At 37.3% G+C, this 27,075-nt stretch overlaps 2 protein-coding genes across 3 annotated transcripts in view; both read left to right on the top strand.

Moving 5' to 3' along the window:
* The window catches only part of llgl2 (LLGL scribble cell polarity complex component 2), a 29,465-nt gene extending 27,393 nt beyond the window's left edge, over positions 1 to 2,072 (top strand). The window contains exon 25 of one of the 2 annotated variants that reach the window (XM_058794039.1): positions 933 to 2,072. In XM_058794039.1, the coding sequence (XP_058650022.1) occupies positions 933 to 937 (5 nt within the window). In that variant the 3' untranslated portion in view covers positions 938 to 2,072. The remainder of the gene's footprint in view (positions 1 to 932) is intronic. The other variant, XM_058794038.1, reaches the window with a different exon arrangement.
* A 2,501-nt stretch (positions 2,073 to 4,573) lies between these two features.
* Positions 4,574 to 27,075, top strand: part of myo15b (myosin XVB) — a 32,430-nt gene continuing 9,928 nt past the window's right edge. The window contains 43 exon segments of the mRNA XM_058794532.1: positions 4,574 to 7,105; positions 7,303 to 7,367; positions 7,546 to 7,609; positions 7,706 to 7,815; positions 7,929 to 8,003; positions 9,761 to 9,854; positions 9,958 to 10,061; positions 10,137 to 10,200; positions 10,272 to 10,385; positions 10,460 to 10,621; positions 10,726 to 10,839; positions 11,008 to 11,066; positions 11,181 to 11,304; positions 11,486 to 11,581; positions 11,823 to 11,954; positions 12,220 to 12,345; positions 12,491 to 12,568; positions 12,837 to 12,982; positions 13,138 to 13,183; positions 13,308 to 13,432; positions 13,713 to 13,827; positions 13,938 to 14,113; positions 14,218 to 14,360; positions 18,252 to 18,340; positions 18,502 to 18,564; positions 18,745 to 18,802; positions 19,519 to 19,643; positions 19,740 to 19,835; positions 19,983 to 20,218; positions 20,414 to 20,583; positions 20,749 to 20,821; positions 21,623 to 21,796; positions 21,900 to 22,018; positions 22,225 to 22,295; positions 22,765 to 22,843; positions 23,388 to 23,480; positions 23,566 to 23,681; positions 23,780 to 24,022; positions 24,099 to 24,183; positions 24,274 to 24,384; positions 24,517 to 24,673; positions 24,986 to 25,076; positions 25,198 to 25,408. Of these exon segments, the coding sequence (XP_058650515.1) occupies positions 4,574 to 7,105; positions 7,303 to 7,367; positions 7,546 to 7,609; positions 7,706 to 7,815; positions 7,929 to 8,003; positions 9,761 to 9,854; positions 9,958 to 10,061; positions 10,137 to 10,200; positions 10,272 to 10,385; positions 10,460 to 10,621; positions 10,726 to 10,839; positions 11,008 to 11,066; positions 11,181 to 11,304; positions 11,486 to 11,581; positions 11,823 to 11,954; positions 12,220 to 12,345; positions 12,491 to 12,568; positions 12,837 to 12,982; positions 13,138 to 13,183; positions 13,308 to 13,432; positions 13,713 to 13,827; positions 13,938 to 14,113; positions 14,218 to 14,360; positions 18,252 to 18,340; positions 18,502 to 18,564; positions 18,745 to 18,802; positions 19,519 to 19,643; positions 19,740 to 19,835; positions 19,983 to 20,218; positions 20,414 to 20,583; positions 20,749 to 20,821; positions 21,623 to 21,796; positions 21,900 to 22,018; positions 22,225 to 22,295; positions 22,765 to 22,843; positions 23,388 to 23,480; positions 23,566 to 23,681; positions 23,780 to 24,022; positions 24,099 to 24,183; positions 24,274 to 24,384; positions 24,517 to 24,673; positions 24,986 to 25,076; positions 25,198 to 25,408 (7,324 nt within the window).

Raw genomic sequence — 27,075 nt, forward strand, 5'->3', positions numbered from 1 at the left:
TGCAAGTATTTGAGAGAACAATGATCTTCGAGTTTCTAAGAAGGGAATTTTATCAGTGTTTGAAATGCAGATCTTCCTGTATGTCTTCCGGCGCAGTTTTGTGTGTGTGTGTGTGTGTGTGTTTTATGTAAGCACTCCAAATGTTTGGAGCTGGTCTGAGTGTGCTGTTCACTTAAAAGAGGTTCGGGTTTGCATATTGTGCATAATAAACTAAAATAAAAATGTGCTCTGGGTTCACTTTTTTTTTTTTAATATATCTAAATAATTCCAAATTTCTTTGGTTGGAACAGAAAAATGCAAAGAAAAATTATTATTAAATGTCTTTATTTATTGTTTGTTATTATGACTGTCTCTAAGAAATGTTCTAATCTCCCCTGTCTTTAAAAAACAATATTTTTGTCAATAAAATAATAACAATAATACTTTTCATATGATAATAATAATTTAATATAAGATTTGGAAAGGAGACCAAAAAAATATTTTTAAAGACTGAGTAGATGAGAATGTTTATCAAGATATCTCCAGAATTTCTCTTAGAGACAGCTATAATAATAATAATAGTTATTAAATGTAGCTCATCTTTGAAAATTATTATTTTGGTCTCTGTTCATTCTATTTATTTGTTTTTGTTTACTTGTGTAATATTCAGGAAAGCTGGGTTACATTAGTATGAATGTAAAATGGGATGATACTGAAAAGAGAATTTCATGTTTTAATGTATGTAAATGGCTAAAAAACAATGTTATTGTTGATATTTACGGTGTTAATGGTATTTTACCATGTGCATAAATGTATGAGAAGTGAATAAATTACTTTGTGTACTACACATGTAATTGTCCCATGACATGTCATAATTATTTCAAATACTTAATTTAATTGTCAGCCAAAATGTTACAAGTAATAAGCTCATTTTGCCTCTTTGCTTTCCACAGATTGAGCCTTTAATTCCCAGTGCCTGAACGATTCTGGATGCGCTCTTCGTTCCAGACTTGCTTACGATCTGAACACTACTGCTAGAACCACTACTGAACCATGAGAAAGCCTTGCCCTGGAGAGAGAAACCTCCCGCTCAAGAGCTTCTACACCCAGAGAGAGGAGAGCGAGGGACCACCACCTGTGCCTGTTAAGACCAAACACTGTATCTCCACTAAATCCATTACATGCTGACCAACCGCCATTCACACCACCAGCGTCTGCATCTGCGTCTGCGTCTGCACAGTTTACTGCAGCAACCCGAGCAAATGCAGCGGCGTTTGAAAGACTGGCAATTAAGACAGTTTTGTTTTTAACTTCATTTTAAATGCATGATTTTTCTTTTCTACCAGATTGAGGACCTCAGAATTTGCATAGATTGTGTATAATACCTGGATAAAGACGCCATTAGCTGTTGCTGACGACAAATTAGGGTAGGACGGCAAGGCGACATTAGCACCAGATGCTAATAAACCACATCCACATTCAAAACCCTACTGAGTATTCCACAACAAGTAGTGTTGCCTTTCCCCGTCCACACCAATGAGAACAGTGGCTAGATATAAGTTCTTATAGGTACTTTTACACTACTGTGTAGTTCATATGCTGTAGTTTCTAGGGTGTACAGCTTTCTGAGGGGCTAGGTTTTTATTTTCTGATTTTTTTTTTTTTATGTAAAACATTTTTGTTATGCCAATAATGAATGATGTAATTTAGGAATGTAATTTTAAAATATTGTAGTCAAATGTTTTAATATATGTGTATATGAAAATCCGTACCTGTTTTGACGCTGGGTTCCTTTTACGGAGGGCTGTATTTTCTGATCTAAGGAAATATTTTGGTACTGTCTCCTGAAATGCTTTTAGCGTTTTCTTTGGGGGGGGTCTAGAATATATTTTTGTAGAAACATGATTATGTATGAGAACACTAATTATTATGCTTTGTAACTTCACACTACAGTCTTCTCAGTAAAACTTTTTCACACAAACTGTCTTTTTCTTCATTTTTGAAGAATATTCTCATTCTGTTTGTTTGTTTAGGGAATTCTGAGAGGTTCTTAGACTGTGTGCAAATAGATCAGTGCAGTTGATGTGCAGGCAGAACATTTTGCTCGATCTATTTAAAATATAAATCATCTTAAAATGTGCATTTTGTTCAACTCCACCTGTCCAGTTTGTTTAAATACTACAAATGGCCTAAAAGGACACTGTCAGACAGCTAGCTGTTTTTGCACTTATTCTGACTTTGTAGTACCTCATTATGCAGTTTTCCTCCTCGTTGAAATGTAAATTGTGCGTTGCAGAGATAATAACAGCAATCTCATTTTAGGGCAAAGCAATACTGATACGGAAAGACTGATATGATGTAGGTTGGGCAAAAGTGGGGGGTGGGGGGGGTCTACATTGATAATACCTAGAATTCTGTACTTGTCGCTTGACTCATTCAGTGGGAATAGGAAATTTGATTAACTCCATATTTGTAGCTCAGGAGACTGAAGGTTTTTAATCTAGCAGTACATGCACTTTATTTATAGAGCACCTTCATACAAATAGAAACTTGAAATGCTTTCGAAAAGAATAAAACCCTTAACCATGATTAAGTTTCATAATAGAAACAAAGATTTTTTTTAGCTTAAGACTAAATTAAAAAAGTGAGTTTGTGCAATAATTTAGACGTGTAATAGTAATGCTGTGTCTGTATATATTTATGTGATGCTTGTAATTAATATTGGTATGAATGAAGTGAGAATGTAATGTGCAGTGGTATGCATTACAATAATTGCCCAGTATGCTATTATTGTAAATAATAAACAAGATATACATTTGAACAAGTCTATATATTTGAACAAAGTTCAATTATATCAATTAGTGATTATTTTATGTTCATGTACATTCAATGCTAAATTAATTTAGTTCGTAATTGAATTAATTTTTTTCAAGAAAGGAGTGAAAGAATTTTGAACATGAGAACAGAACTCATTTTTTTTTTTTTTTTCTTCTAAGTGAACCATAACTGTACGTCTGTCTAGTCAATTTATGACTCCCTTACAAGAGGGTTTGAAAATATTTGAAAAGAAATCTCCCTTCAGTCAGATCAGTTATCATACAGACTTAGCCAAGAGTTTTGATCATCTATTATTGAGAGATGCTTTGTTCCCTAATCGCAGTAGCTCAGATGTTTGCCTGATATTGGACACCATCTCTTAAAGAATTCCGGAGAATAGTCGTTTACACCATTGTGTCACACAGCACAAGCAAGAGAATTAAAAATAAATAAATAAATACAAATAAATAAATAGAATTCTTGAATAGCATGGTCTAGCTTCTAAATATGAGATTCAAATGATTAAAAAACAACTGGCAGATAATACTTGTGTATATAATTCTCTACAATGGCCAAAAATATTAGAAACAGATTGGTTTAAGGACAGGGCAAAAAAAAAAAAGATCACTGTTGTAGCAATTTTACTTAATTTGAAACTTGAATATTTAATAATTATAACTGACCTTGCACTTTATCCATACAGATGTACTTTCTATTTTTAATATAAAACTTTCAGTATTTGGTTTCATCCTGATGCATAGGTTATTGTTTTGTCTAGTTTTATTAAAGACTTTTGTGTGTGTGTTTGTGCTTTAATCCGGCATTCTAATATAGATCTTTTTTATGATGGAGAAAGAAAACCATAACAGACTTTTCTGAAAAGTTTTGGAAGGAATGTCTTGTGGAATTTCTTTTTGTAAGCATGTGAGCATCTGTCAGTGTCTTTCTCCTGCTCGCTCATGTATCAACACCTTTTGTCACCCCTGCAGTGAAGCCTCTCACCTTTCCACCGTCTGTTCAGCAGCTGCCGATATGAATGGGTGCATAACTATATGGTGTGCCATCAAATAAATTATTCACCAGAGCCCTTGAATGCCTGTGCATGCTTGTGTGTGTATGTATGTGTGTGTGTGTGTGTGTGTGTGTGTGTGTGTGTGTGTATTTGTGTCAGAAAGACTCTGTAGGTGTTTGAGTCCGGTCACAGGATCAATCCATGGAGTGTTTGGGACTAGCAGAAAAACTCTCGAGAACCCTTTAATGCCTCGTATGTACCTGAGAAGACGGGTGAGTCATTCACTGTTACACTGATGCAGTAAAGGTTTTGTAAATATGTTTGACTTGCGTGGTATTTGCGTACATGTTTGTATTATGTTATGTTACAAATGAAACGGTGCTCGATCTATCTATATCTAAAGTCAAATCTCTGATCCAACCAGCATTATTGAGAGTGCTGAGCTAAATGCCTGAAACCCAGTCCTAATGGTGACCATTAGGTCAGGTACACCTTGCACTTCAGTTGAAAGACATGACATATGATCTCTACCCATGGTAGTTTAGGTTGCTGATATGCCTCAGTTTCACTAGACCTGCACAAAGGTTAAAAATTAGCGAATGTTTTGCAGACAGAAGGATTTGTATTGAACAATTTTGTCATGCATCTTTATGTGAACTTTTAATCTTTGAAAATGTTTTATTATTCTTAGGTCATCAAAGAAATGTCCTGACATTGGAGGTAAAGTCAGAAACAGGACCTGTGAGGTTACTTTGACCTAGAATCATGCCTCCAGCCAAATCCCCTTCTAGGGCTAGAGGAGGGAAGCAGAAAGCGGTGACAAGAAAGACAGACAAAAAAGAATCAATTCCCCCCAAAAAAGGAGGAAAGACAGAATCTCAAATACTCTCAAATAATAATGAAAGTGAGAAAGGAAAAGGTGATAAATTTATCAAGGAAGAGATAGCTGGGAAAGGGAAGAACAAAAAAGAGAAGAAAACTGGGAATAGTGACCAAACCGAGGAACCGGTAGAGATAGAGACCTCTAGGCAAATAGCCAAAGCAAGAAAGCAAAATGGCAAAGTCTTACCTGCTAAGGGGACTAACTTACCAGCTAAGGGGAAAGCTGTCAAATCAAAACCTGACCAGAAAAAAAATCCCACCAAAACTCCTGCAAAACTTGCGAGAAGGAGAGGTGCTAAAGTAGTAGATACAGAAGAGGACGAATCGGAGAGCGAGAAAGCAGAGAGCTCAGAACAAGAGAGTGATGAAGAAGGAAATGATGACAAGAAGGAGGGGTCAGATTGCGTGGAGAACACCGCTAAGACACAACTGTCAGATGTAGGCAAAAAAACAGAAGAGGAGGAAGAAGACGATGTAGGGGAAAAAACAGAAGGGGATGAAGATGAAGATGAAGATGAAGATGACGATGACGATGTAGGAGAAAAAACAGAAGAGGAGGAAGATGACGATGTAAGAGAAAAAACAGAAGAGGAGGAAGATGAAGATGACGATGTAAGAGAAAAAACAGAAGAGGAGGAAGAAGTAGAAAAGAAGAAAAGTGAGAGAAAGGACAATCCCGCTGTGCCTGCTGAAAGCAGAATCAAAGAAGAACCCGAGAAGGAACCTGTTAGCAGTACAGAAGAAGACGACTCTGAGGAGGTACTGAGCGATACGGGGCAAGAGAACACACAGGGAGAGAGAGCTCGTTCGTCAAAGAAACCAGAACCGCTCAACCTGACAGTTCACCTCCAGGGGCAGAAAAAGATGTTAAAATCTAAGATACTACAAAAGAAGGGGCCTTCTAGAGGAGAGGAGCCTAAAGACGATTCTGTGCCCTCAAAAGGAGTCCATATTAAAGGAATGGCTCTCTCCAAAGGTGGCGCTGCTAAAGGTAAGTCTCAAATTCTACAGTTGGCAAGTAAAACAAAGACAATGAGCAAGACAGAGGAAGATCAGGCAGCAACCCCAACAAAAGGCCCCAAAGGTCTTCTGAACAGACAGTCTCGTATGCTGTTTTCAATGAAAGGCAAGGGAAAGGATGATAAAAGCAAGAACGCCAAAGAGCAACCTCCAAAAGACACTGAAGATGCTGTTGAAGAGCCAAATCAAGATTCATGTGAGAAAATAGTGGCGGACGCAGTTGAGCCTGAGCCTGAAGAAGAGATACCCTCAAAGTCAACTGAGCGTTTATTGGCCCGGAAAAGAGGCATGACGACATTGCGGCGCGTCTCAGGATGGATTCAAAAGAAGATGCCACAGGGCTTCCACGTTCGGAAAAAATTATCAGCAGTCACCCAAGCGATTGGGATCTCAAAATGGCTCCCTGCTTTGGTAGTCAAGAAGAGGAATAGCAGCACCAAGTCCAAGAAGAGTCTTATCCGACACAAGATGGTTATGAAAATGGCAAGTGGTGGAAAATCAAAGAAGGAAGTATCGGCCTCAAAGGCTGATGAGGATATTACGGCTGTTCCCCAGGGTGACTCCTCTGATGAACCTTGTTCCTCTCCACAAGACATAGAGGAAAAGGCCAACTCAGGAGATGCTAAATATGCGATTGTGTTCCCAAGGATGAACAAAATTGGCAAGGCTAATGAAGCCACTGTTCCATCTACTAGCACCAGCACAGGTACTGCAGGCACAACAGAGCGTAAACCACCAAAGCCTGGTGCTCGTCTGGTTCTTCCAGTCAAGCCAGACCTTAGCTTACTGAAGTCCATTAAGAAAAACACTCAGGAGAGTAAAAGTGATAAGAATGGCAGCCCAAACTCTCAAGTGACTGAGGGGCAGCCTGAAGTTAAAGCAGACAAAAAAGAGCCAATATCAGGCATCAAAGAAGGTACAAGTATACTACAAGCCGCCAAGGGAAAACTTGGAGGATCGCAAGTAAATATTACCAAGTTGTCTATATCTAAACCTTTGCTTAATGGTATAAGTATGGGACAGAACAAAGAACTGGAAAGGAATCAAAGGAAGTCAGATGTGTCAGCAGAACCTGAGACATGGAGGAATGGAGTGATGCAACCTTCTTATGAGGAGGATGCAGACCGAGAGGTGGCAGAACTGATGGGTGAGGGTCTTTTGCCCTCCGCTATGGAGCTACACTGGGCTCAGACTCAGCAAATGTGTGGTGATCCTCAAGACTGGCTACGTTCGGAAAACCTCCCGCCCCATCAAACAGTGGAGAAGCTTACTAAATGGACAGTGTATCAAGATGACGAACGTGCCCATATAATTCCAGTCCATAATGGAAGAGGCCCATGGGAATCTGAAGATCCGACCCAAAATATGCTAGAGGAGAGACTTAACAGCACGCAGGTATGACATATGCAGAATAATTTACACAATCTTTGCTGTTGAACTCTTTTGCAATTATGCAAGTAACCTTATTGACATCTGGTTATTGTTTGATTCGAAACAGGAAGCTGGGAAATAGTGTAGGTGTTATCCACATGTCTGCCCACTGGGGACTCTCAGTGACAGCTCTGCTCTTCTTCCTTTACTTTGTGTCTCAGGTAATGAGGCCAGGAAGCAGCCAAGCTGTGGAGGTGGATGAGGTGGAAGATTTAGCACAGCTGGAGTGAGTCATCGCAGCAGTCACCTGATGTACACTTCCTAGTGTAGACTGTCAAAAGCCACACTTGTAAAAAGTGAATTATATGAACAAAACATACATTTGCACATCAGATAGCATGCTGAGTGTGTCTGAATCGTTTTAAAACATTAAAACTTTAACCAAAGTGCGCATCTTATTTCAGAGAGGTGTGTGAGAGTTCTGTTCTGCTGAATTTGAAGAAACGGTTTCATCGGGATTCAATTTATGTATGCATTACCTTTTCCAGACAATCAAATGTGACCATGTCTCTCACAATCAGTTGTCATTTTAACTTTATTAAAACGGTTTATTAAAACCAACAGACGTATATTGGTGATATGCTCTTGTCCATCAACCCCTTCAAGCCTCTCAGCATCTACACTGAGGATCTGAGACAGCAGTACCAGGGTAAAGAGAAGCACAATAATCCACCGTGAGTGCTTTCGCTTATGAGAATTCAAGCAGTGTTTGGCAGTAGGCTTTTTTTTATTATTTGAGAAGTGTACAGCTGTCATATTGAAAGACTGATTTTCATTGTCCCTGTAGTCATATATATGCCACAGCAGATGCTGCCTTTTGCCAATCTCAGAATACCACCCAAGAGTACTGCATCATCATAAGGTGAGGAGGATTATGGGTATGTTTCATATGCATATACACTATATGTATGCATTACACATTTACGCTTGCATATACATACATAAACACACATCTATGAATCTATATTCATAGAGACATACAGTACACATACATACAGGTGCTGGTCATATAATTAGAATATCATCAAAAAGTTGATTTATTTCACTAATTCCATTCAAAAAGTGAAACTTGTATATTATATTCATTCATTACACACAGACTGATATATTTCAAATGTTTATTTCTTTTAATTTTGATGATTAGCGCTTACAGCTCATGAAAGTCAAAAATCAGTATCTCAAAATATTAGAATATTTACATTTGAGTTTGAATAAATGACCATCCCTACAGTATAAATTCTGGGTATCTCTTGTTCTTTGAAACCACAATAATGGGGAAGACTGCTGACTTGGCAATGATCCAGAAGACGAACATTGACACCCTCCACAAAGAGGGTAAGTCACAGAAGGTCATTACTGAAAGGTGTGGCTGTTTACAGAGTGCTGTATCAAAGCATATTAAATGCAAAGTTGACTGGAAGGAAGAATTTGGGTAGGAAAAGGTGCACAAGCAACAGGGATGACCGCAAACTTGTGAATACAGTCAAGCAAAGCCGATTCAAACACTTGTGAGAGCTTGACAAGGACAGAACTGAAGCTGGAGTCAGTGCATCAAGAGTCGCCACGCTCAGACGTCTTCAGGAAAAGGCTACCAAGCCACTTCTGAACCAGAGACAACGTCAGAAGCATCTTACCTGGGCTGTGGAGAAAAAGAACTGGACTGTTGCTCAGTGGTCCAAAGTCCTCTTTTCAGATGAAAGTAAATTTTACATTTCATTTGGAAATCAAGGTCCCAGAGTCTGAAGGAAGAGTGGAGAGGCACAGAATCCATGTTGCTTGAAGTCTAGTGTGAAGTTTCCACAGTTTGTCATCTGCTGGTGTTGGTCCACTGTGTTTTCTGAAGTCCACAGTCAACGTAGCCATCTACCAGGAAATTTTAGAGCACTTCATGCTTCCTTCTGTTGACAAGCTTTATGGAGATGCTGATTTCATTTTCCAGCAGGACTTGGCACCTGCCCACACTGCCAAAGGTACCAAAATCTGGTTCAATGACCATAGTGTTACTGTGCTTGACTGGCCAGCAAACTCGCCTGACCTGAACCCCATAGAGAATCTGTGGGGTATTGTCAAGAGGAAGATGAGAGACACCAGACCCAACAATGCAGATGAGCTGAAGGCCACTATCAGAGCAACCTGGGCTCTCATAACACCTGAGCACTGCCACAGACTGATCGACTCCATGCCACGCCGCATTGCTGCAGTAATTCAGGCAAAAGGAGCCCCAACTAAGTATTGAGTGCTGTACATGCTCATACTTTTCATTTTCATACTTTTCAGTTGACCAAGATTTCTAAAAATCCTTTCTTTGTATTGGTCTTAAGTAATATTCTAATATTTTGAGATACTGATTTTTGACTTTCATGAGCTGTAAGCTCTAATCATCAAAATTAAAAGAAATAAACATTTGAAATATATCAGTCTGTGTGTAATGAATGAATATAATATACAAGTTTCACTTTTTGAATGGAATTAGTGAAATAAATCAACTTTTTGATGATATTCTAATTATATGACCAGCACCTGTATATAATGACTGTACATAATCCATTACATGTCTATATATACACATATTCATACAGTGTATATTATAAATTTGAATGAATGTGAATGTCTCAACAGTGGACAAAGTGGATCAGGGAAGACAGAGGCTGCCAAGCTCATTGTCCATTATCTGAGTTCCATGTATCAAGGCAGAAATGATAAGTTACGTCAGGTAAATCAATTTATTTACATTTAGTCATTGAGCAATTTATCAAGACATAAGGAAAATTTTGACATAATCACACAACTCAAAAAGATAATCTCCCTCTCATCAGCCAATGGATGTTTTACCCATTCTTGAGAGCTTTGGTAATGCCAAGACTATACTGAACAACAACTCTAGCCGATTTGGAAAGTACCTACACATCCACATACGCCAGTAAGTGTACTGCATGTTGATTTAAGGGTAGTGAACATTAAATGAGCATGATATGATCTCCCTTTATTTTTTTAGTGGTGTTGTTGTCGGGACATCTTTGTCAAAATATCTCCTTGAAAAATCAAGAATCGTCTTCCAGGTTAGATGTTTATTCATTAGCTTGCACCTCAGTGCACCTGCAAAGAATTAAATGAAACCGTTTTCCTTTAGGCTAAGGAGGAGAGAAACTACCATGTGTTTTATGAACTGTTGGCTGGGATGAATGATTGGGATAAGCAGGATCTTTACCTGCAAGGAGCTGAAACTTACTTCTACCTCAACCAGGTAAAATAAAAGCCACTTAAAAGCCTATTAGTTTATGATATTTGTCTAATATTCCCGTTTTAAATGCTTTTAAGGGCAGGGCTTGTGAGCTACCAGGGAAGCATGACAAGCAAGACTTCCTGCTTTTGGTCCACTGCTTGGAGACCATTGGTTTACATGCAGATCAACTTGCAACCATTTGGGCCATTCTGTCATCGATCCTGCAGCTGGGCAACATTTGCTTCAGCTCCTATGAGGTGTGGATGCCTGGATTACTCCTTTTAAGGACAGTTTTAGATTTTAGGAACTTTAAAAATGTGTATGCTTTAAGCTGTGTATGTTTGTACCCCCACAAAATTAGAGTGAATCGTTTGAGGTTGCCCGTATTTTTAGTGAAGCTGAAGCTCGGAGAGTGGGAAACCTCTTGCAGGTGTCTGCCGAGGCCTTACAGACGGTCATCACACACCGGGTGACTGTGAGCAACTCATACACACACTTACCCAAATACACATTTCTTTCCATGACCTCGGATTTAAATGAATATTTTGAGTTCAATACAACTTAAACTCAGTTGTTTTCAAAATTGATAAGAAATGTTTCTTGAGCACCAATCATGTGACACTGAAAACATTTGTTTTCACAGGAAACAACTTATGATAGAATCTACTGCCCTCTATCTGTGGAAAGTGCCATTGAATCCAGGTTAGAAATCCCAGACAATAAAACGTCATTGAAATGATTAGATTCAGAATAATGTATTACATTCATTAACCCGTAATATAGCAGATGAATACTGACAGATTGCTCTTGATTCAGAGACGCCATTGCCAAGATATTGTACTCTGTGCTGTTTGACTGGATTCTTGAACACATCAATGAGTGGTTGATCCCCACAGAGATGGACAGCACTGTTGGAATTGTGGATATATACGGCTTTGAGGTATCCTGTCCCTCATTATGACCTTAAAGTGACAGTTTTACTGTTAAATTTCTTGTTGATTGTCTTTTTAAATTTACAGCTGAATCATATATATACACAAAGTGTCACTGAATTCCCACCTGTTAAGCCTCTTTAAATATATTAAGTCTGTGGGAGAGAACTGAACAAATGTGCATTACAGGACCTGAGTGTGAACAGTTTCGAGCAGCTGTGCATAAACTTTGCCAATGAGCAGCTGCAACAGTTTGTGAACAAAGCCCTGGTGGCCCAAGAGCAGGTCAGTATGTGTCCTTATTCTCACATTTTTCCAAGTTTAGAGGCCGGTTATGAAAATGTTAACACCTTGAGGAGACTCTACCATTTGGACTTGATCTGTATCTACCAATTCCAATGGGACCAGCAATCTTAATTCTTGAGATACCATACCATAAATGTGGCTTCTCAGATACGTTTTTAGCTCTGGAAATAATTAATACTTTAGAAAATAAAACAAGTGGTTGGCTGTGTGTTTTTGTTAGGAGGAATACAGTGCAGAGCAGATCCAGTGGTATCCAATAATTCTGGAAGACTCTAATGGCTGTCTGGATCTCATCTCAGCACGGCCGTATGGAATCCTTCGCATCCTGGATGACCAGACATGCCTTCCTCAAGTAACTTCCAATTTCAGCTTTAAACCAGACATTTGAGTGAATTTTAAGTCAACATTCTTTTGAATAATCTTATACTACAGCTCAATTATGGATTTGGAAGTCTTCTTCTACTTTAATGTGATGTTTAAATATCATAAAACTTGAATTTCCACCAAAATGACCTAGTGTTGATTCAAATGCAAATTATACTACAATGGATTTATGGGCTGCCTTTGTCTTTTTTGCCTTTCTCTTTTCTTTGGCTCTCTCTTTCTTTTTGTCCTAGGCTACAGACCACACGTTCTTGCAGAAATGTCACTATCACCATGGCAACAGTCCCTACTACACCAAGCCCAAAATTCCTCTCCCAGTGTTCACAATATATCACTATGCAGGCGCTGTCACGTACCAGGCAAGCCTGATCTGAGCGTTCACAAAATGTTTTATTCATGAAAGATGATTGTTCTGACAGTTTACCCAATAATCTTTTGATTTCCATGGCTAAAATACTTTTTTGGCAAACATTTTGGCTAAAATTACCTTATTTCCCTTACCAGGTACACAACTTTCTAAATAAAAATCACGATCAGTTTCGTCCAGAAGTGTTAGAGCTTTTTGCCCGCAGTCGTTTACAGGTAAATTCATCTCATGTTTATGGAAGCTCACTTCACATTGTCCTCAGTGATTTGTGATGTGTCAAGATTGCAAAGAAACACAATAATGTGTCCACTATTATATATTCATGAGACTGTCAACACACGCAGACAAAACAAAAGAGTTAGCAACAACCCATATCATTTATGCAAGCTTTAGGTCTCATTAAGTTTTGAAGGACCAATGTTTGGTAACAAATACCTGTAACAAGTAATTGGAGAATTGGAGTGTGTTTTCTTGTCTGTGTAGATGGTGTCGGGTATCTTCAGGAAGGTTCAAGAGCGTTACGTCCAACAGAAAGAGCTGGGAAGAGCAAGGGGTTACCGGAACCAGATGTCAACAGTAGCTGCTCATTTCCAGCAGTCACTTATAGAGCTCACCACTCGTTTGGAGAGGTCAACAAATGTCACAGTTTTTTATTTTGCTATATTTTGTATAAATGGACTGCTTTGTATTTTATACACAGGGCATTTGGTATTGCCATTTGGTCTATGTATTAGGCCAATATGAGAATATGTGTAGATAATTTAATTCTGTTTTTATTTTTTAGGTGTAAAACTACATTTATACGATGCTTTAAACCAAACTATGTTAAGGTAATTTCAGCTGACACTATATGTAATTTACATATAGTCTCTCTGGTTGCGAACAATTATGTTTAGAATAAGCAAGCACAAATGTATTGGTGGACCTCACTTTGGTGTTTTTGTGTGTTTTCAGCTTCCAGGCATATTTGATGTAGACTACATAACTACACAGCTAAGGCATGGAGGGATACTGGAGACCATTCACATACGAAAAGAAGGATTTCCTATTCGCATCCCTTTCGCTCTGTTCATGGAGAGGTAACACGCTACAGCAGAAATTAGGACATTCATATACATTATTAGTGGTATTAGTATGTGTGTTTGTAATTATATTTATTCCATGTCTGAAAATAACATTTTGATTTTTCTATGTTAATTTTTATAGATATTTTATTGTCCTCTTTTTTTATTTATTTATATGCACACACACTAAAAATCATGGACAATTCATGTCATTCTATTGGTCAAAATCTGTGTGGATCTTTATTGGTGAGTTTCAACTACATTTTTCTAGCACTGTTTCTTTGTCTAATTTCAGATATGGTGTATTACTGGCCCAGAGACCTGCACACCAGTCTTGTAAAGAGCAATTAGTGACTTTACTGGAGACTATAGGAGCAGAGGAAGGCCAGTACCAACTAGGACTCACTAAAGTACAGTAATATAACTCTTTACCACAGCTTGGGTTATTTTAACTCATTCATTTACATTAACACTAAAGATCCCACCCTCTAATGATTTCCTTTCATGTGAACACACACAGGTGTTTATGAAGGAGAGTCTGTACCAGCGTGTGGAGGAAAAATGGAGTAGCACCCAAACATGGGCGGCAGTCACCATCCAGAGGAACATTCGTGGCTTCATCTGCCGGAGAAACTTCCGTTTCTTTAAACAGAAGGCTATTGTCATTCAGTCCCACATCAGGGGCCACCAGGCTCGGTATGTGCAGCGATTTTATATTAAACTTTGAGAGCATGATAAAAACAGAAGAGAATCGAATGCGATTCTGAATGTGAAGCAGTGGCGTCCTCTTTCTGTTACAGGAAGTACTACAAGAAATTAAAGCAGTCCTTCACTCAGTTCTGGGCAGCTATGATGATCACCAGAGACACCATCAAGAGACGTCATTGGAGGGTGAGAGCTTTTGTCTCTCCCCTTATCTCTAGCTCTTTCAATCCTTTGCCCTGTGTGCCTGTGGCTTCTCCTTGACTTAATTTGCATATATATAAATCTACATGCTTCAATATATCAGCTGTTCACCTGGTCCATTGCTAGGTAACTAAGGCTGTGTTATTAATATGTGGCAGCTAATACGAATCAATAAATTCCAGCCTCGCCCCTCCCATTGTAAATAATGGATTGTTATAGTAATCATTATATTAATTCATGACAACCAGATTTATATTTTATTATCTAATGCGATGACAGTCAAATACATTTCCAAGTTAGTCATAGGAGCCACTGAATATTGATTAGGCTACTGTTTCCTTACATTATGTGTAAGGTCATAGTATGAACTTGCATCAGATGTCATGAGTCTTATAATATATTTTACTCTTTGGAAGGACTTTGGACCGTTTGTGTGCTGAGTGAATTTATGAGATTGTGAAATTCAATTTATTGCTCGTAAAATGGCACCCATAGTTTCCTATTACTCAGCCTCTATAGAAAACGAATTCCAATTTCATTTCAAATGAATTAAAAAGCGTGATGGTTTTCATTCATTTTTTTTCTTGGAGAAAAAAAAAAAAAAACCTATGGAAGCCCGTTTCCGCCACTGAATAAAAAATAAAAGAAGGTAATTGCGACTTTTTATCTCACAATTCTGACTTTTTTTCTCGCAATTGTGTTATTTTAACAACAGCTGTCAAGTAAAGAGCGTATTATTGTAACCGAGAGTGGATATATGAATGCACGCAGGTGGATTTCCTTCAAGGTAAACGCGCTTTCATCTCTATGTTTTTGCTCTAGAGTTATCTTATCTCCTGTATATAATGTTGTAAGATATCGACCAAGCAAGACATCCCCAATGAAAATTGTATGAAGGTAGTGTAAAATCTAAGAAGCATATTCAGGAAAACATTTATGAAAATAAACACAGGAAGCCTATAGCCTTTATTCCAGATAAATGGCATCTAAGTCAGGGGTGCAAAATTCAGTTCCTTGAGGACTACAGCCCTGCAGAGTTTAGTTCCAACCCTGCTAAAAAATATATATTTTCTGATTTATACCTGAGCCGTGTGTATTTGTGTTGATGCTAAACTTTGCAGTAGGCCTATAAAATGAGTTAGAGCTACTATTATAGGGGTAGTAGCCTAACTCATTTTAGGGGTAGTCGTGGCCTAATGGTTAGGGAGTTGGGCTGGTAACCTGAAGGTTGCTGGTTCGATTCTCGATTCCTGCCGGCAGGAATTGAAGGTGAAGGATTGTGAATGAACAGCTCTCCACCTTCGATACCATGACCGAACCCCTAATTGCTCCCCGGGTGCTGGAGCAAGGCTGCTCCGGGTGTGTGTTCACTTGTTCACTACTCACTGCTGTGTGTGTGTGCACTTGGATAAATGCAGAGCACCATTGGATAAATGGTTAAATGCAGAGCAGCATTTCTTGACAATACGTCACGACTTAACTTAACTTAATTTATAAGTTAAAAACTTAATAGTATAGTTCTGATGAATGAAGTATTATGCTCTTGAAGGACAGTCGGATTCACATAAAGGGATTTCTGGAAATAAAGCTGCCTATGAGCTAGCAATAATGATGTTACAATAATAAGTTTTTGACTTGACAGCTGTTATTAAAATAACGCGATAGAAGCTGCCTCAAACTCAGAAATATAAAGAAATGAAGAATGTTGTGTCTGAAAGCTGTGTGCGCCGTCCCCCCTCCCGCACCCTGCCCGGCGGTAATGGTACTGTCCAACCGTGAACGCAAAACAGAAATGGAGAATGAGTCCTTTTTATGTTTGTTCAAAAATCATATTCGTATCATATTTTGATTGAACAAAGCACTGCAAAGCCTTAGACGGAGAGTGGTTTCCTATGGTGCGAGAAAGTCAGAATTGCGAGTGTATATCTCGCAATTGCGAGAAAAAAAGTCAGAATTGCGAGATAAAAAGTCGCAATTGCAAGAAAAAAAGGTCAGAATTGCGAGATAAAAAGTCGCAATTGCGAGTTTATATCTCACAATTCTGACTTTTTTCGCAACTCTGGTTATATCTCGCAATTGCGAGAAAAAAGTCAAGTGCGAGATAAAAAGTCGCAATTGCAAGAAAAAAGGTCAATTGCGAGATAAAAAGTCGCAATTGCGAGTTTATATCTCACAATTCTGACTTTTTTTCGCAACTCTGAGTTTATATCTCGCAATTGCGAGAAAAAAAGTCAGAATTGCGAGATAAAAAGTCGCAATTGCGAGAAAAAAAGTCAGAATTGCGAGAAAAAAAGTCAGAATTGCGAGATAAAAAGTCAGAATTGCGAGATAAAAAGTCAGAATTGCGAGATAAAAAGTCGCAATTGCAAGAAAAAAAGGTCAGAATTGCAAGAAAAAAAGTCGCAATTACCTTGTTTATTTTTTATTCAGTGGCAGAAACGGGCTTCCATAAAACAATACACAATTCAAAAACTAAAAAAAATCAATTATTAATACAGTTATGTTTATTCTCTGATTCATGTGGCGTGTTTGGTCTCTCTAGTGCGTCATGGGCTGTTTAAGAGTGTGTACACATGTAAGAAATATCAGAGTTAGGTGAGGTGAGCTCCACCCGCCCGCCTGCCTGACCTTTCATCTTTGATCCTAGATTCTCTCTTCATTCCTCACTTTCTCTCTCATTCCTGCAAAGACCCACCTAAACACCACTTCTCTTCTGTTTGGATTTCAACTAATTTCATCAGTTAAAGAGCACTTTTCATAGGGACGGCTACGTTTTTTTAAATATCATCCTAGGTAGGTGGTGTTTAATATTTATCCATATTACACATGCTAATAGCAAACAGAAAGATTAATGATACAGAGAGAATTCAGGGTGGAAAATAAGAAAGAGATTATATCAGTTATGTAAGACTTCAAGATTTGTTTAATGTGGTGTAATATGTTGGAAAAAGCTTTTAAATTCGAAATGGTTCTGGCTTTTTTTTTTCTTTTTTTTCTTTTGGATTTACACTACCAGTCAAAAATGTTATACTTAAATTTTTTTTTTATATTTATTGTTATACTTACACATTCTTTATTATTACTGTTTTCAATGTATGTAGAATAATATTATAGTTTTTTTTAAGTATTACATAACACAAATGGAAATATGGGAATCATGTTCAAATGTTTTTGAGATTCCTCAAAATTTAGATGGCAACTCTCCACACTCTGGACGCTCTCTCAGCCTTCAGGAGATGCATTATGGGATGATTTTAAATGGTTCCCATGTATGCTGAGCACTTAATGACCGCTTTCCCCTCAGGTCTGTTAAAAAGAAAATGAATGAAAATGTTAGTTTTGTAAACAAATTCAATTTATATTTATGAACAAAAATATGTTCATCGGAAAATTAGTCAGTCCAAACCTTTGACTGGTAGTGAGTTATATTTAAATGATCCACTAAGTTATATAACCTGCTGCTTTCAGTTCTGTTTCCTTGTAACCCCTCATTGTTTTATACAGTTTGGACTATGTCCTCCTCAGTTGTCATGCACTCTGCTGTCAAATCACTTTGTAGTAATTGTTATGCATTTGTGGTAAGACTGGTTTGTGACGTGGTCCTCATTCAGTGGGTTTAGCAGCTTTGTGTATATTTTGTATGATAGTCTTTTTGCTTGTCCAATAAAAGTTAAATTGTTTAATATAAAACTATTCACTGTTCACTGGAACAGGCAAAAAGTATCTGGTGGAAACACTCCAAAATACTCTCAGATTTGTTTTTACAGTATGTAAAAATCATTGGGCTTATTTTCTACACACTGTTTTCTGGCAACAACAATACACAAAACAGAAAAGGCCAATCAAACACAACGATAATACTAAATGATAAGATAAAAAATGGGTTTGGTGACTCATATTTCATGCAATTCTTTTGTTTGGGGAGGAGCGAGTCATGGGAGGGTCTTCCTAGGATATAAAAGAAAGCCAGCTGCTAAGAATAGTCTTGTTTACCTTTGCATTCGATGTCTTGGACAGGTAATAGGATAAATGAGTGGAATAGCTTTACAAAATAAATGTCTAATGGTTCAGTCAAGAAGGAATGAAACACTACAATATGCAAATGGCCAGAGAGTGGCTTAATGTTCAACTTTTTTTAATGTTAGATTGTGTTTTTGATTGTATTTTGATTTGATCAGGAACATACCGATAGAACCAGAGAGAAGGAAGCAGCAAAACCTACATCTTCCTCTTCAGAGATGGTGAGACACTCTGAATCTTTTCATTTTTATAGATTTTCTTTTGTTTTGACTTGTGCGCTCAAGGTCTCTGTCTGAGCATCTGATTTTTATGGACTTGGGCATAATTTAACCGGTCACTTCAAAGTTAAAAGTTAATTTTGAACAACACAAAAGAATGAAAAACTATATTTTTTTCTGAAGGATGTAGGAATATTGGAGATCCCGGCAGACCTGTCAGCCAGATTACGCAGTGCAGCAGGTGAGATCCTTGATACTTGATAACCAATTAAAAGAACATCAAAGTAAATTATACTTTAAACTGAAGTATAAGTACTGTGTAATTTTACTCAATTAAAAATCAAAGTAATAGATCAAACACACTCGAGTGAAAATACTATATAAGAGTTTCCATATTTATTTGTAAAATTGCCTAAATGTAAACTTTTTTCTTGACTGATGAAATCAAGAGACAGTGGAGATTTTTTTTGTCATCAATGTAACTTTGATTAACAGGTTTCTTAAAGCAACCTATTCACAATTTTCTCAGTGGTTTGACCATGTGAAACTGTTAAACTGAATTCAAGATCCTCAAAGGTGTTTCCTGAGTTTTTTAAAAATTCATCAGCAGCTGATTTTGTTGAAATTTGACAAACTTCTACAGTTCAAAAAAGTCTGTAATGCTCACCAAAGCTGCTTTTATTTAATCAAAAATACAGTAAAAACAGGAATGTTATGAAATAACTCTGGATTCTTTGATGGATATAAGCATCTTTTGTAACTGTCAATTTTGATTAATTTAATGCATCTTTGCTGAATAAAACTATTCAGTTTTAGAATGATTGACCTTGTTCACACTCAAATTAGGTCTTTTAAGTAACTGATTTAATTCAACTGTATTGCTTTGGGTAAAAACTGTGTTGTAGTAACTGATGAGTGTCCATATTTGTATTCACATTCTACAACGATGGCTTTCAGGACGCCCTCAAGGATCAGGAGTAACAGAAGTAGGTCTGCCACAGGTCAAAGCAGACCACAACCTCTCATTGCCCCAAGACATTGACAGACACCCTTTCTCCCAATATGCCAACACAGTCCTGAAGGTACCTAGTTTTGTGGTCTTAACAAGCAATTTCCATACCTGTGAATCGATTTCATCCATTTTTTTTACAGCAGTTATCTGTTTTCCTTTCCATTAGGGCGGATGGTGCCAACCGCAGGGCTTTCCGCTTCAGAAGCCTCTGACGTCTCTGGATCCTGATGATGCCCATACAGCTCTAGAAATCTACAAACTAGTCAGTACAGAGCCTAAAAACATATTGACATGTTTTGCATAAATGGATATTTTACCAAAGAAATTCGAAATAAAGCTTTGCTAAAATGTTGGGTATATGAAATTTTGGATTTTGAATGAATCCTTCCTCATCTGCGTTCTCCTTTAGATCCTGCGTTTCACAGGTGACTCTGATCTGACTGGATGGCAAGAGCAGATGTTGGGGAACTATATTGTGGAGAAGAGCCAATTACGGCCCAGTATCAGAGATGAGATTCTAGCACAACTGGTGTACCGCACTTGGGACGGTGATAATGAAGAGAGTGCCCTGCGGGGCTGGTTGCTACTGGCTTGCTGTCTGAGTGCCTTCACACCCTCTCCTGCCTTGGAGAAACCCCTGCTCAAGTACGTCTTTAGTAATAAGGGGTCTTTAGAGCAGGAAGAGTGCGGACTGATGTAACATTGCCATTGGTTGATTATTAAATTTTCAATTTCCTAACTAAACTATACAGATTGTCAAATTTCATATTGATCAATAGTGTTTCTGTACAGCTATTGGTTATCTTCAGAATTAAAAGTAATATGTATTATGATTGTTAGGTACGTGTCCGACCGAGGTCCAGGGGAGTTTCGCTCTCTGTGCCAGCACAAGCTCCTCACATCCCTCCAGCTCCCCTCTCCTGCCTGCAGACAACACCCTCCGAGTCAACTCGAGTGGACGGCCAATCAGAGAAAAGGAAAGATGGTGGTGGAGGTTAACACTTTCAATGGTGAGGGCTGTAGTTTTCTAAGAAAACTGAATAGTTATCAGCAAAATTTTGGATTCCCAGTTTCACTGTTCATTCCAAGAGAACAAATTATTATTAATATGTTGGAGTATAAATGTATTATTAAAGTATGGTGTTTATTTGATGTTCACTGTTTTTATTTTTCAGAGGAAAGGTTAACTGTGGAGGTGGAGTCTTGGACCACAGGAGAACAATTGGCCTCTTGGCTTCTTAGCTACAGGTAGCTAATAGATAAATAGGTCTGATTTTTTGGATGAATCTTACACATGAATCTTGGGCTATATTTATCCCCAAATATTTTTAACATGAAAATAATTATGTTCATGAAAACTGATGTATGTGTGTATGTGTATGTATTTATTCATTTAAAATAGCATTAATAAAAGTTATTTAGTGACACATTTGACCCCAAAATCTAAAGAAAAAAGGAAAAATAATTATTCTATACTATTTAAATGAAATGATTATATATTAAATCATTTTATTATTATTTATTTATTTATTTCATATATATATATATATATATATATATATATATATATATACAATTATATATATTTTTCACCATGTGAAACTGTATGTGAACCTAAAATCAAGATGCTGAAAGGCATTCCTTGACTTTTAAAATTAATCAGTAGCTGATTATGTTGACATTTGAATGTACACTACTGTTCAAAAGTTTGGGGTTAGTTAGATTGTTTAATATTTTATATCATTAAGTTAATTAAATTATAGAATTAAGTTAATTATAAACTATAGAAATTATACATTTAATAATTACTATAAAATTTTATTTTATAAATAATATAAATATATATATATATTAATTTATTTGGTAAATTGTCATTTAAATTAATTGAACTATTATACATTTAAATAATTTATTTTATTATTATTTTATTAAAATTGCACTATATACAACAGAATTATTTAATATGTAATTCATTTAGTTGTTTAGCTTATTTAGTTATTTATGTGAGATTCACCAATACTTCTTAATGTCTTTTTTTTTCTCTCTCAGGGGTCTGAAAGAAGCTACACGGGGCTGGTCTGTGTCTCTGCTGGCTGGGGAGGGCTGGACCGACCTGGCTGGCTGTGATTTTGTAATGGATCTCTTGGCCGGAGTTGAGGCTGATGTGTCCCTGGGTCACCCACCCGCTCAAACCGATTACCTCTTTAGCAACACAGGGAACAGGTACGCCTCTATAGAGCTCAGTGCTGACAGTTCATTCAAAAGGAAACTGTGAAATTACTGCTTAATTCCTTTGTTTTTAGTCCATTATGTCTTTTTTTTTCAGTATGGCAACCACCGACCTGGATGACTTTATACCACCTGCTCCCTCTATGCAAGCCCCTGGTTTCCCCTCCTTTGAAGCATCCCCATGGGACACCTATGAGCCCTCTTCCACATCCCAGGGTGAGTGTCCAACCATTACTAGGAAACAGACAGTAAATTCTGAGTCATGTTCTGTTGCATAGCTTTGCAGAGGGACGATGAAAGAAATCAAAGTGAATGAAAGCTACAGTATGAGGGTTGGGATCAGACGCACCCTTTAGAGCAAATAAAATGATGGTTTCACTCTGACTTTATAAAGGACACTCCTGAAAAATTCTTTCTTTCAGGATCTCGAGGTCGACAGATGGATGCTTACGTTGATGACCTCTTTGATCCTGTGTTTGATCAGGGTCCTCCGGTCAGTATCATCCAGTTCAAATATATAAACATTATTGTACAGTTTATAGTCAAACTGGCAGCTACTTTAAATTCACCATTAATAATAAAGTCATTATTTTATAGTAACTAAGCAATATATCTGTTGATTTTTAGTGAATTATAAATGAAATAAATAAAATAAAATAAATGCCACTGTAGATTTTTTGATATTTATATATATTTTTTAATATATTGTTTTACATTTATAGAGATGGAACACAAGTCATGACTCAAACTCATGTCACCTGCAAGAGCAGCACAGCTCAACATGTCAGAGCACATGTGCTTATCACTAGGCTGCACAGATATATTGTTAACATTTATTAAGCCAGCAAAGATTACATAGCTTTGGCACTTATTAACTCTGAGATCTGCTTGTATTGCCTTTTATCTCTGAGAGCTGGCCTGAGGTCTTACTATCTGCATTTTTCTTTGTATTTTATTGGTAGGACTTTGAACGGATGGCCATGCTGAATCGTAGAATGAGAGGAGGCGGAGGTATGATGCCCAGCATGTACACCGGAGCAGGTACAGTTTGTGTCTGTTTAATTAATGTGTAGTGATTGATCGATGGTGATCCAGATATTTAGAGAGCAGTGAAGCCAATATAATGCTGATAAAAATGATACAGTTTGATGGTAACAAATAAGATTGCTGAATTTAAACACTTTATTCACAATATTTATTTATATTTATTCATTTATCCATTTAGAAGCAATTTACAAAACATCACAAACAATTTTTTATAGAGCCAACAATGCTCATAGTATACAATGGCAGTTTTAGTACAACAATTTAAATGAAAAATAAACATATGAATGAATATATATATATATATATATATATATATATATATATAATATTTACAAATTATTTTTTATTTAGTTTACATTTTTATTTAATGTAATTTATTTTAATTTTAACATCCAGTCATTTTAATACTAATTATTGTTTTATTTAGTTTAATTTTTTTAATTTAATTTTAATATTTAAAATAAGACCTGATAATTATTTTGGACCTGACATTAGAATGTATTTTGTAACTGGACTGTTTACTCCCCTTATCATTTAGGAATGCCAATGAATCCTGCCATGGCTGGCTATGGTGCCACACCAATGATGCCAAACATGATGCCTACTATGCCCATGATGCAACCCATGCAACGTAAGCATCCTGCTGATGTTGTGCTTCTCTGATAGCATAAACTGTTAAATGCTTACCCTCTTCCGACTGCTTGTTTTGGACGTAGCTATGATGATGCCAACCGCCATGCCACAAGCCATGCCTGCTGCAACACCGGCTGTCAACTCACAGCAAATGGCTGCTCAGCAGCAGGCCTTTATCAATCAACAGGCTCTGCTTCTGGTGAGTAACGCTTCTGGTATAACATTATTATGTTCTTACATTTGTCACTTGAGTTCATTCAACGTAAAGAAGACAGATAAATCTATTTTTCCCTGTAGGCTCAGCAGATGACAATGCAGGCGATGACACTGTCCCAGAAGCAGCAGCAGGAAGAGATGCGAAAACGTGAGAAAGAGTCAAAGAGGCAGTCACCACGTCAGCGGCGGCGCTCACCTCCACGTGCACGTTCACCTTCACGCTCACCCTCACCCAAACCCCGAAGCCGTCCCCAGGAAGAAAGAACCGTTCCTCAGGCCCCCAAAAAAGCCCCAGGGGCCCTTCCTAAGCCCCGCAGTCCAGAGGTACAGGAACTGATCAGTGCTGTAAACTGTATGTTTACGCTTCAGATTTTTGCAATGACTTATTTTGTTCTTTAAGGCACAGCCTGAGGCAGTGGTGGATCTCAGGACCCCAGAAGATCAAGGGTCCTTTCAGGAGAAGAGGAATTTTTTTCAAAAGATCGGTGAGTGGACACCGTCAAATCAGAATCCTTAAAATGGCTAAAATAAAACGGCATAAAAGATAAGATATTCACTATCTTTATGCATCTCAGGAACATCAGAAGCACGCCCAAAGTCTGCGCCAAAGGTTGCTAAGCCACTGATATATGCCACTCCACCAGAAGTGGCCCAACCCAAATCACCTCCACCAGTACAGACTGAAGGTAAGACGTTTGTCACAACACCTAGGGCTAAGTTTTTGTGGTTCATTGTGGTCTTAAGACATTCTAATGTCTTCTTTAGTCTTATTTAAGATTATAATGTGTTTTGAAGTTTATAAACCATTCTTCACACAGTGAAACCACTCCCAGAACCTCCTAACATCCAAACACATGAACCAGAATCTCCAGAACCCACATCTCCTAAAGCAGAACCTACTAGTAACATTAGAGAGATCATCAAGCGGTACCAGAGCCGGCCCTCTCCAGAACCTAAAGCCTTCCAGCCTGTCAGGTGGGCCAAGAATTGAGCTGAATTATTGTAAAGCAATAGCTTGCTCCACCTAGAGACCACTTTTCATGATCCAATGAATTCCCAATGGATAAAATCAAGTCCTGATCTTTTTTATTTTCTCGTGACGTTTCCTGTGTCACTCTGAATGTGTGCACTACGGAAGTAAAATGGGTTGCTAACTGTGATTCACACGAACTTAATGCAGCCTCTGCTGTTACTGAAAACTTGCATAACATTATGATGCTCTCTGCTCTGACCTTTTCACATTCCAGACTGTAAGACAGGGAATAATGTGGACTTTGATCTTCACAGGGTTCCGGCCAAGCACTTTGTAAAGAAAAACGACCCCAAAGAAGAGGCACTGGCCATTCTCAAAGGTCAGGGACCTGTCTCTGACCAGAAGGTAGATGATACCGACCAGAGTGACATGCCATAATCTAGTGTTTTAGATGTTTTGAGCTCAAAGACAAGGATGCAGAAGCTGACCATGAAACTTTTTTTTTTTTGTATTATTTGTGCTGCAGAAACAGTGGGAACAGAAGCCTCCTTCACCCCCTCAGCCGCCTGAGTCCCGTGGCCCTCGTGAAATCTCTAATGATATGAGGCAGAAGCAGCGTTCATTAGCTGACCTCTTCGGCTCGCAGCGTTCGCATGCTCTGCCTCGAGCTCGTGAGCCCATCCCTTCTCCACCTCCCAACATCCCCGACCCACCACCAATGCCTCCTCCTGTACTTAGTAAGTGATTCATATCCTATATATAGGGGTCATTTCTAACATACATGCAGTACAAATGGTACGTCAAGTATGACTGAAATCATATTATTTAATTTTCTTTAATCATAATTAGCACAATTAACTTAACATGAGGTAAAATTAAATAATTCACTACTTTTTAGGTTTGAGCGGATGTTGAGTGCCCGGGTACTATGCATTAAAATGAAAAATTGATTCGCTTTCTCTAATCAAAATATTCCAGGTGTTGAAAACTGGCAATTTATTAAGAAATTTAAAAAAAATGAATAAGAAATAATTAAAGTGTTTTGTTTTCCTTCCTGTAGTCAAAATATTCTAGATATTGAAAACAAGTAATTTATTATTTATTAACTTATTCACTCATTTTTCCTTTCAGCAATTGAAATTTAACTGTTTTTTTTTCAATTGTATTTGATCTGTTTTTATGTTTTAAATATACGACGGCGTTTTAGTGCCACCTTAATAAATAAAAAAAATCTAAGATTACGAGATTAAAGTCGTAATATTTCGAGAATAAAGTCGAAACATTACGAGAATAAAGTCGAAACACTACGAGAATAAAGTCGAAATATTACGAGAATAAAGTCGAAACACTACGAGAATAAAGTCGAAATATTACGAGAATAAAGTCGAAATATTACGAGAATAAAGTCGAAATATTACGAGATTAAAGTCGAAATGTTTTGAGAATAAAGATTATATAGTTATAATATTTTGAGATAGGCTATTCTAGCCTTTTGCTCATGCAAATAGCCCGGATTGGAAGCACCGGGAGATATTCCAAATCTCAGTTTTCAAAATCTGTCAGTTTTATAGCGAAATACAAACAATATGTAGGCTATATTGCAATAATGTGCTTGTCAAGCGGCATGTGAGTCAATCATCTTTCAGATTACAATAACAAACGACGAGACATTTTCATTATAAATTAGGCTAAACTTTTTTTTATGCCTTATGATGTTCCTTCAATTTATATCTTGCTATAAACTTGAAATAAAGAGCAAAAACATTTATAATTTGTATTTCGTTATAAAACTGGCATAATTTGAAAGCTGAGCTGTGTGTAAAAGCAATAAAGCACAAAATTGTTGTGATTACTGGTATCATATAATGAATGGAAGACGTTAAATATTATGTCATTGCAGTATAGCATGAATAAAACAGTTTGTGAATAGTCACTTAACGTTTACAGCAGAAAAGACAACAATATAACATATGTTAACAAATTTGAGTCCACTTCAACCTTTAGAACGTTTTATTGCTGTTTAATTAAACAGGCTACATGTGAGGAATGAAAGTTTGGGATGTTTTTGAGGAGCAGGTGGAATTTTCACAATAATTTAATGAATTTATTCACATAAATACAGCGATCTGTCACACCACATTAAAGAGCTTGAAAATCACATTATTGTAAGACACATAATTTGTGTTTCGTTATAAAACTGATTTTGAAAGCTGAGACTTTGTTTTATATTAAAAGCACTAAAAGCTTAAGCTATTGCTATTTTGTGGCGGCACTACAAATAATGAATGCAATGGAATGCATTAAATATTATTTCAAGCATACTGTCCTTGAGTATGACACATGGTATGATTTCTGCTAATAATCCCACATAGCTATATTTGTAGTGTATTAAAAAAGGGTTAAA

The sequence above is a fragment of the Onychostoma macrolepis genome, chromosome 12 (assembly GCF_012432095.1).
Source record: "Onychostoma macrolepis isolate SWU-2019 chromosome 12, ASM1243209v1, whole genome shotgun sequence".
Lineage (NCBI taxonomy): Eukaryota > Metazoa > Chordata > Actinopteri > Cypriniformes > Cyprinidae > Onychostoma > Onychostoma macrolepis.